This window comes from Notothenia coriiceps, unplaced genomic scaffold (genome assembly GCF_000735185.1).
Source record: "Notothenia coriiceps isolate Sejong01 unplaced genomic scaffold, NC01 NC01_scaffold00037246, whole genome shotgun sequence".
NCBI classification, from domain to species: domain Eukaryota; kingdom Metazoa; phylum Chordata; class Actinopteri; order Perciformes; family Nototheniidae; genus Notothenia; species Notothenia coriiceps.
In genome coordinates, this window is record NW_011369947.1 from 629463 (window position 1) to 639988 (window position 10526).

A 10526-nucleotide genomic window follows, 5' to 3' on the forward strand; every position below is an offset into this window, starting at 1 on the left:
TCAGAGAAAGGTGTCTCCTGTGTACAACTAAAATATTTTATGTACTGTTTCTCACCAAAACGTATTATCCGACTGGGAGTTGTGTACACGTCAGTTTAATTTACATAACCCCTAAATTATTATACGACACTATCGTACAGGGAGCAAACTAGGAAAAACATTCGAGACGTGTCGCGGACAAAGGTGCCCGTGTAGGCGGACCACGTCAGGACGACTGGTCGGCCGCGGCTGTACTTGGACCACCGGACGCTGGGCTCCGGCGAAGTCGCCCCTCTTTCTCTAGTCTGGACGGAGTACACCCGCATACTCCTTTCACAAACAGACATCCTATTCTATTCTATCTGAATAATTAGGGCTTCCTTTAACCAACACGGTCTCAATGTTTTTATGTTTCTGTGTCGTCGTGTTGATTATTTGAAATGTGACCCAGGACACATGCCTATTTACCTTTCTTAAATTTTGTTGAAATTCTAATAGATAGGTATGGTAGATGAGGTAGGTACGTAGGTAGTAGGTAGGTAGGTAGGTAGGATAGGTAGGTAGGTAGGTAGGTAGGTAGGTAATGGTAGGTAGAGTAGATAGGTAGGTAAGGTAAGGGTAGGTAAGAGTCATGGTAGGGTAGGTACGGTAGGTGGGTAGGTAGGTAGTAGGTAGGTAGGTAGGGTGGTAGGTACGGTAGGTAGATAGGTAAGGTCGGTGAGGTAGTTGGTACGGTAGATAGGGTAGATAGGAGATCGTCATAGTAGATAGATAGATCGTCGTCCCCACGGGTGTGAAAAAGTCGAACCCCGATGAAAAATTTTACTGGTTCCAGTTTACTAGATTCGTATGTAATTTTGTACGATTTGTATATAACATGATATCATGACTCATATGAATACACCACATGGGACGTTATGACGTACCTGGGGCATACCGTGTTAATGTTGATATTTACAAACCAGTAATGCAGTTAAAATATGGGGAAAGGAAATCATCTTACACAGTATTTTATCCTTCCGATTGTAACTCCCATTGTCGAGCACGCCAACTGGTGGCGTACCGTACGCACTTGACGCACAATTCTTTCTCCTCTAGAGTCTGACCGAATGGACATGCAAGTTAGTCGACGTTTACGGTACATCTCCTACCTACTTTTCCGATTGAAAAAAAAAAGTTCGTACCTAGATGGGGTGTGATGGCGGAAGAACGCTAGCTGGCCCAGCTAGCTAGCACAACCTGGGACTAGATCGTCAATAGGGTAGATCAGTAGATAGGTAGGATAGGTATTATAGAGAGATAGGATAAGATAGCATAGTCGATCTAGGTAGATTGGTAGCGATAGGTGAGATAGATGAGATCCAGGTAGATAGGTAGATCCAGATAGATAGATAGGTAGATAGTAGATGGTAGATGATAGATATGATGAAGCGTAGATGAGATTGAGGTAGGATAACGGAAGATAGGTAGTGGTAGATACGATAGATTATGTTGCAGATAGCGTAGATAGTAGATAGGATAAGGTAGGCGATTAGGGTAGATTTAGGTACGAGATTCGATCACGATGAGGAAGATAGGCGTAAGATCAGATAGGTAGATACGAGAAGATGAGGTCAGATAGGCGTTAGCGATAGATTAGGATGTAGATCAATCGTGAAGATTAAGATAATTGAACGATAATGGTAATTTCCATGCTAGCGTAGGATCGAGGTAGGGATAGATAGATAAGATAAGGTACGATAAGATAGGTAGATAGATAGATACTACACTATGGCAGATAGTGCCGCAGACAGATTAATAGGGGTATATTAGATAGATAGGGTCAACATATCAGTAGATTAGATAGATCAGATTACGATAGATGGAGTAGATGCGTTAGATCAAGATCGGCAGACATATAGATAGATTCGAGACATATAAGTAGATCAGGAAAAAAGATTCTCTCTCTTTTTGTCCTGATCCATTTCTATAAAAACCTGTCTGAAAATGAGCTGATCAGATTTTGGCCACTTTATGATGTCATAACGATGTGTTGTCTTGTGTAACCATTAGCCAATCACCAACCAAGGTAACCCCCCCCACCTTATCACCTGAATCTCCTCCTAGAGCACCATTGTGTTCTTTTTAACCAAATATCTCTCAGAGGGGCGTGGGGAGGGGCTCCTTATTTTCATCCAAAGTAACAGACAGAGAATCAGCACTTTGGAAACAGGGCTGAAACAGAGGGGATTATGGGTAATGATCTGTTTGGTGTTTGGAGCCAAACACTTCAGAGACATGTTTTGTATATATCTGAGACCTGGAATATATTGATGAAAAACAGTACAAATAAATATAAAACTCACCTGTGTGTCCGTCTCTACCCTGAGTGTTGATGCTCATGGCGTTCTGGCTCAACAAGAACTTCACCATCTCCAGGTCTTTACCATATGTGCACGCACTGTAACACAAAATATGGTCTCATCATCACCTCAGAGCAGCATGATTCACAGGTTGGAGAGGAAAGTGTGCCATATAGCATGCATTATGCACAGCAGGTGTTTGTCAGACTATAAATAAATACAGTGTGAGACAATACCTGTGGAGGGCCGTCTCACTGAATATGTTCTCCTTCGTCAGACTGTCTGTGCCTGAAAGCTGAATCAACTCCTTAGCGGCCTCACATTTCCCATTATAGCAGGCCCTGGTGAGACACACATTTCAATACAGCGCTTCATGTCATCGTACAAAAACGTGCAGAAGGTTATTGACAGTGTGAATCATTTACAGGTGTAATGGTGTGTCTCCGTAGATGTTGACGGAGTGAGGCTGCACGTCGAAGTTTCCCTGAAGGAGGAAGCGCACAATCTCATGGTGACCAAAGCGGGCGCAGAAGTGAAGAGGGACGTGGTCCTCGTTGTCGAGAGCATTTACTGGAGAGAAGAGCAGAACAAGTTACGGTAAATAAAACATGTAATCCCACTCTGGCTCAAGTGAGTGTTATTTAAATGGATCCTAACTTTACAGGGTTTCCCCTTTCCTGTAGTGTGTTTGTGATATAACGTTTTTTGGGCATGTTAATGGTCTGCAAAGGCCGAAATCCCAAAGTTTCCTCCAGAGGGAGTTTCTCTCCCACACACTGCCTGAAACGCCTTCATTGGGGCAGCGGTGGTGGCGTCCATAGGGACTTGGCTTGGCAACTGGAAGGTCACCAGTTCAAGTCCCGGCAAGACCAAGTGCTACCGAGGTGTCCCTGAGCAAGGCACCGTTCCCTACACTGCTCCCCGTGCGCCGTACAAAACGGCAGCCCACTGCTCCTAACACTAGGATGGGTCAAATGCAGAGAAACCGTTTCGTTGCTAGTACCTGTACTACGTAATGACAATAAGTTGAATCTTCAATTGGTTTACTTGCATAACATGATGACATCACTATGTAACATTTGTGCTTCTATTGGCTAGCGCTCCAACCGATGTACGTGACAAGCTAAGGGGCGGGACAACCAATCACAACAGAGCCGGCCAGCTAACCAATCAGATCACCTAGCTCTGGTTTCAGACCAAGGGTTAATAGAGGTGCTGCAGAACAGGCAGTATGAGAAAAACACTTTTTGAACATTAAGGCATCTATTTTATATGAATATTGTTATTAAAATTCTGCTGTTATTTATTGAAAAGTCTATATTCTTAGGAACCACCTGTTGGAGCCCCATGTCTCACCGTTGGCTTTGCTCCCGTCCCCCAGCAGCAGTTTGATGATGCAGAGGAACCCTCGGGCTGCAGCCAGGTGCAGAGGCCGGTCCCCCACCTCCCCGCTCGCATTCACATCTGCCCCGAACTTCAGCAGCAGCTTGGCCAGCTTTGAAGCAGAGAGATGAGTACACACATACATTTGGATGAGAAAAGTACTAATTTTCTCTAAGAATGCAGAAGTGATTGATAAGAGAACTTTACCTGCTCATAGTTGTTATAAGAAGCAATGTGCAGTGGAGAGAAAAACACGGCATCCTGAACGTTCACATTAGCTCCGTGCTGCAGCAGGATATCTGCGGCCTGGTGGAGGGAATACACATTAACAAGGTTTCAAATCAATGAAACGCCCTTTATGTCTAAATGAGCATCCCCATTAGCAACAGCATGAGCATCGGCTCTTCTTCCTGGGGTCCACACACATACAGACAGACATACACACTATAGTCACATAGTCACAGCACACATCAACAGACAAAACAACGTATCTAATGTCGTGAACAATCAAAGTGAAACTAAAATGCTAAATGATAGAGCTGTTGATATTTTTTCCTCACTGTTAATTAAAGAGAAAATAATCCCGGCTCTCACCTCGTGGTGTCCGGCCATCGTGGCGATGTGCAGGGCGGTGAGGGCTCCGTACCCGACCTGCTGCACGTCAGACCCCCCGTGGAGGAGAGCCGTCAGCAGCTCAGCATTATCCTGCAGACAGAGGATCCAAATATTATTTATTGGCTTATTGTGTGAATAGACTACTCAACTTAGTGTTTAGTTTTTCTATAGGTAAAAAAAAATAGCTTATAAGATACTTAGCCCTACCGTGAGACATCCAATTACATAGTTTTTAGCTAAGACCTCAAATATTGAGGCGAAATAACGACACACTTTGTGATAAATAAGTGTCCAAATGCATAAAAAATAATATTTCAAGTTTTAAGGTAAGAATTGTAATAATCCAATAAAATGCATTTTATTCTAAATGGGCCTCTTTGCATAATGAATACTTACCTTCACTAAAAGTAACATTTTGAATGTACTGTAGGACTTGTACTTGTTATTCCCTTTGGTATTACTACATGTTACTCAAGTAGAAGTTGTTATCCCACCTCTGGCACTTGCACTCCACCATGTGGTCGGACATCTCTTCACCACACAACAACACAAACAAAACAAGACAGATTGCACCTAAAAAACATTCAAATAATATTTGAATCCTGTTTGTATTGCTCTTCATTCCTCTCCACCTTGTAAGCAGCCAGGTGCAGCGCGGTGAAGCCGTTCCTCGACAGTCTGGAAGGTCGCAGGCCTTTCAGCATCAGAGTGCGGACGTGCTCTTTGTTACCTGAACACAACACGTACAATCAGGCTGTGATTTACTCAAGTACTTTACTGAAGTACCATTTTGAGATACTTATCTTCACTATATCCATTTGACTCTGTATCATACTTCTACCTCACAACATCTCAGAGGGAAATATTTAACTTTTCTATCCTCAACATTAATCAGACAGAAGTTCCTTTGCAGATTCAAACAAAATATAAAGCAACAAACACAATCATTATTAACAATAAGTAGAATATTATACTATTTTGTATAAATCTATCTAGACATACAAAAAATAGAAAATGATGAATATTTCTGTAATCTAATAATACAATATATAGTCTATTATAATGAAATAGGCCTTCTGCATAATAAGTACTTTTGGTATTTGAAAACATAATGATGCTAATACTTTTGAACTTTTAATTACAACTACTTACTTTTCAAACTCGTATTTCTACACCTGTACTTAAGTTTAATATGTGAGTACCTCTTTCATCATTACTGATTTCCTCCAATTTGACTCTTTCTATATCTTTTTATACAATATATAACATATCTACAGTTTGTTTTCATGTGAGCAGCAGCAGAGGTCGTCTGCAGACAGTGGTGTCAGTCAGTTCACGCTGATCCTCTCTTCCAGCGCCACATTTTGTGGAGGAGTTATTATTAGAGAGTAGTAATCATGCATACCTCCACACGCGCAGCAGAGGTGCAGCAGCGACAGACCCTTCTCTGTTCGGTAACTCACGTTCACCTTCAGGAAAGCCTCATCAGAGCTGAGACACACAAAATACACATCACCTGCTTACAGGGTTGTGATCAAATGTAAATGTTCACTTAACATTACATTCATATGATGCTTTAATCCAAAACGATTTAAAATAAGTGCAATTAAGATACAAACTCAGAGCATCAAGAATCCTACATTTGCTTCAAATAAGAAAAACATTTGAATTAGGTTAAACCTTTAGGGGCTAGGATTTAGTTTTAAATGATATATATTTGATGTTAGGTTTAATGGCCAAGGTGCAGTGAACGTTAAAACAATAACATAATTTTAAATCTGAAAGAAGAAACAGCATTTAATAATTGTTGTATAACTCAAGCATGTTAGTTTACAGATAAGCAGCACTATATAGCATTTTTAATTAATTGCTAAGTGAATAGTAAGGGGCTGAAGGGGAATAGTAAATTAACATCAGCTATTAGGTTTTAAAATAATGTCCTAATTAACAATATCCTACTTTTCAATTCCTTTGATAAGCAAATGTGCATGGTACAGTTAGTCACCTCACTTAGCTGCTTGTGAGAAGTGACATCCGACTGACACAGAAAAAAACCAACATAAAAAGTTGATCAATTAAATTTAGTTAAATGTATTTTGTCACCTGAAAGCCAGTTTGAGCTCCCCGAGCTCGCTGTCTTTAAGCGTGAAGTCATCATCTAACTTCTCTACGATCAGAGAGTATGACTCGCCCACCTTCTTCTTCCACTCATCTTCATCAGGGTTAAACACAACAACAACACTTCTTCAATTTCATCTGATATAGAATGCTTTTATTTTCAATTTGCAGAAATATCTCTTAACAGTTTTTAAGCCCTACATATAATCTTTATCAATCACTTGTTTTTTAAATGGTTTGTACATGTCAGTGTTTGTATTGCTGAGTAATGGCAGCCACACAAACCGCCAGGCTTTCCTTCTTCATTTAAAATCTCTTTCTCAGTCCTGTCGATACATATAATATTAATAAAACTATGACAAACACACCTTCCTCTACCTGTGCATGTCTGCGATGGTCTGGATTTGTAGTTTCCCATTGATAAGGCGTCTCTTCTCCTGTGATGTGTGCTGTATTGTTTGGTAAAGCAGTAATACAATCTCTCGGAGCCACTATCACACAGGTCCAGATAAAGCACGGATCCTGACTGAGGGCTAAAAATAAACTCCTTAGAGTGGAATGCCCGACAACTACGACAACCGATCTCCCTCCAAATGCAAGCAGCCGTGTATCACTGTGACTGTGTGTGACATTGAAAGATATATAAAGTATTTGGATATTTTAGTATATTGTCTCTCATGTCTTCATTTTGAAGACATGTTGATGTGTCATTCTCGAAAAAAAGCACAAGTAAAACTACAGCTATAACAACGATAATGAGTCCAAACGAATAATGTTATTGGACACACTTGAATGTAAAAAAAAAAGGTGTATTTGAAAGCAACATAATTGTCTCACACTATAACAAGACTTAGGGAATGTTAATCGAGCAGTGTTGATTAATGTATCACCAGAAAGCTATATTTAAATTAAAAAAATGTAAGTATTGACTTCATAAAAAGTGAATCAGATGACTAAATCCATATCAGCTAGGGCTGCTCGATTATGGGAAAAATCATAATCTCGATTATTTGGGTAAATAATTATCCCTTTACTTTGAAAAAATCAATTTATTGGAGAAGAAAAATGTGAACAGTATGTTTTTAACAGTTGATTACCCTGAACTGTAAGTATAATTCAACTGAAAAACCAATAATAAAAATAAGAATTGAGCAGCCTATATCAGCTCTTCACACTGTTGAAGTCTCACCAGTTGTTGTTAGGTTTCTTTGATGTTTCATAAAGTCCTGTTCTGAACTCCAACATCTGCTGCAGGTCTTTACACTGTGAGGCCTCATGCATGGACATCAGCTGTGTGTCTCTGGGTAAAGTGAAAGTAGATCCACTCAGCGCGGCCTGCAGCATCTCCAGAGTCAGTGAAAGGAGCTCTGTTGATCCGAGCAAACAGGGAACAAACAAGCGCTCCACAAACTACAGTTTGAAGCATCACCGGAGAACCTCAGGGCTTCGTTCTCGAGCCCCCAGCGAGACAAAGACTCTGCGACGCTGACACCAAACAGATTCAAATCTTCCATAAACGCCGGGGCTTCCACGCTGCGCTTCAAGTCGTCGTTTATGCCAAAGACGACGGTTACAAACCTGGTTTTCTGCTTGACATTCACACACAGGGAATGCATGAAGACGCTATCGGGCACTGAGAGTCCTGCAGGGATCCAGCAGCTGCTTACGATGGAGCCAACACCTACAGAAGCTCCTGCTCCCAGTCTGGAATATTCCACCACTGACCCAGCTCCCACAGAGACACTGGGGTCCAGGACGCTGTGCATAACGCAGCATCCTGAGTTTTCCTTCATATCCACGCTGAATGCAGAGGACAGGAGACCCAGCTCAGTCCTCAGCATCACATCCTCCGTGAGGTGAAACAGGTACTCTGACGTGGTTCCAATGTGATAAAACTTGGAGTTGTTCAAGAGGATAACATTCAAAGGAGTTCCTTTTAGATGATGGAAGATCTTTTGGCGGATTGCCACTAGACTGCTCTCCTCTTTGGTGACATTCGCAGTGTTGCTGGTGTAATCTATCGTGGCGTTAGGACCCAGTGCTTGGAGGAAGTCTCCGTAAGCGTCCACCTCACAGTCCAAAGGCCCTAACTCCTTCAGCAGATTGAGAAGAGACATCGCTGTATTAAAATCAATGTAATAGGTGCTGTCTGTGTAGGCAAACTCAGCGTCAGAAAGCACGAAACAACCCTCTGCCTTTTACAAACAGCCCCGGTGCCACGACCTCCATGGGTGGCGGGCTAATGCGGTGAAGCCAGGTTTGTCGAACTTAACCCTCTCGTCCTCTGAGGTGCTGTAGAGCTCGATGTCGTCCGCGCAGGTCACCAGCACACCGGGCTTCATCTGAGACGGGAAATCCACATATAACGCCAGTTTGAGCTCCAGCATCTGGTAGAGAGGGTCCCCCAGAGGCACGGCCGGAGTCTTCCCCAGAGCGCTGGCCCGGCAGGCGCTGGCTGAACCCTCCTGGAGACGATGAGAAGAGGAAACATCACAAACAGTACGGGAATAATTCAAAATGTCTGAGCTTTGCAATCCCTTCATTTTGAAATGGGGGTGGAATATGGCCAAAATGATATAACGGTTATTATTTTAAATCACCATAACTGTATTCATCAGGATACAATTATTGTTCTTAAATGTAATTAATAAATGGTTTATTAACCATACTATACTGTATCATAGGGCTGCTCGATTATGGCAAAAATCATAATCCGTTATTTGGGTCAATAATTGATATCACGATTATTAAAAACGATTAAATAGATGAATTGAGCATTGAGCATTTCTACAATTTGCACAGCATCAAACAACACAATCATTATAACTGTAAAAATAAAACTCTTTCAAAATGAAAACTTTAAGGTTTCTGAATAAAAATATAATTTACAGTTTTAAGGTAAACAGGTGCAACAATAAGTTTCCGATTGTTTTTGAGAGCCAGACTTTTCCTGAAGGATTTGATGCTCTTCTATTTCAAAAAGCTGTCTAAATGCTCTGCAAATTACAGGTAATCATATAACCAATATGTTCCACATGCTGATTTTACAATATCATTCTCCTCCTCCATGTTTGCCTAAATCAGATTACGTTTCAGGGCAGCTGGATATGCGAAATTGCAATATGGCAAATCAGTTTTGCAGAATCTCTACCATTATTGAATGAAATATGTACATGTGTATTTTGGTGCATGAGATCATTTCTGTTAATTACATGATAATGAATCCCTTCTGTAGAAGAAGGCGGAGAGACACAAACCAAAGTGCAGCAAAAACTTTATTCTACTTTGTTTAAATGATCAACAAAAACAAAAAGTCATTGAAATATCAAACCTGCATGGATCCACCCTTCAGCTGCTGCAGGGATCAAGTGGAGCCTCCATTCCCTTAATTAAACACAAGGTCATTTAAGTATTACAAATATAAATGCTGTGCTTTGTTGATCCTCAGCAACAGATAGAAAGAAGTGCAATAAAACCGTCTGAGTCCTTAGTGTCTCTGAAACATGATTTAATAGAAAATGTTATTTATTTATTTTTGATAGATACGTGTTTTCTTTGCAAAACTAAATGCATTAGTTTGTAGATGGTGTTTTGTATTTGCAAACCACATTGTGTTTTTAGTGAATCATGAGGCATTTGTAAAACATGTTGAGAGAGCTCCGAACACTTTGTATTGAACTCCGACCGGAAGCTCTTTTCTGAGCAGCTTCTCTCTGATCTGCAGCTCATAAGCTGCTCTCTGGTTCTCATCCACAGCCGTCAGCACCACCACGTCCCAAAACTCACCGGGCTGCACCTCTCCAGCTGCAGGCGGAGAAAAAGCAAGTGTTTATAACACAGGAGGAGGAAGTATACCTAGGAAAATAATACAAGACAGTTAAATAAAACTCACCGCGCAGAGAGTCAAACTTCCTGAGTTTTTCTCTGGTTGCACTTTGTAACCTTGTGCTACATTCCTGGCTCTTCTGTCGCTAGTGACATTTTATCTATTTCTCACTTCCGGTCACTGGGAAATATTACAACACGGTATATTTTCATTTTAAATCACCATAACTGTATTCATCAGGATACAATTATTGTTCTGTAAAT

The 10526-nt window shown here is 41.1% G+C and overlaps 2 protein-coding genes across 2 annotated transcripts in view; both read right to left on the reverse strand.

The window, feature by feature from the left end:
- tnni3k (TNNI3 interacting kinase) overlaps nucleotides 1–7465 on the reverse strand; it is a 20940-nt gene extending 13475 nt beyond the window's left edge. The window contains exons 1-10 of the mRNA XM_010795441.1: nucleotides 6816–7465; nucleotides 6423–6531; nucleotides 5725–5810; nucleotides 4952–5049; nucleotides 4299–4409; nucleotides 3912–4010; nucleotides 3678–3816; nucleotides 2747–2891; nucleotides 2558–2662; nucleotides 2325–2419 (exon numbers count right to left, since the gene is read on the reverse strand). Of these exons, the coding sequence (XP_010793743.1) occupies nucleotides 2325–2419; nucleotides 2558–2662; nucleotides 2747–2891; nucleotides 3678–3816; nucleotides 3912–4010; nucleotides 4299–4409; nucleotides 4952–5049; nucleotides 5725–5810; nucleotides 6423–6531; nucleotides 6816–6855 (1027 nt within the window). The 5' untranslated portion in view covers nucleotides 6856–7465. The remainder of the gene's footprint in view (nucleotides 1–2324; nucleotides 2420–2557; nucleotides 2663–2746; nucleotides 2892–3677; nucleotides 3817–3911; nucleotides 4011–4298; nucleotides 4410–4951; nucleotides 5050–5724; nucleotides 5811–6422; nucleotides 6532–6815) is intronic.
- A 155-nt stretch (nucleotides 7466–7620) lies between these two features.
- fpgt (fucose-1-phosphate guanylyltransferase) overlaps nucleotides 7621–10526 on the reverse strand; it is a 3823-nt gene continuing 917 nt past the window's right edge. Inside the window, 6 exon segments of the mRNA XM_010795442.1 lie at nucleotides 7621–7795; nucleotides 7798–8630; nucleotides 8661–8879; nucleotides 8881–8926; nucleotides 10083–10241; nucleotides 10330–10408. Coding sequence (XP_010793744.1) covers nucleotides 7623–7795; nucleotides 7798–8630; nucleotides 8661–8879; nucleotides 8881–8926; nucleotides 10083–10241; nucleotides 10330–10408 — 1509 coding nt within the window. The 3' untranslated portion in view covers nucleotides 7621–7622.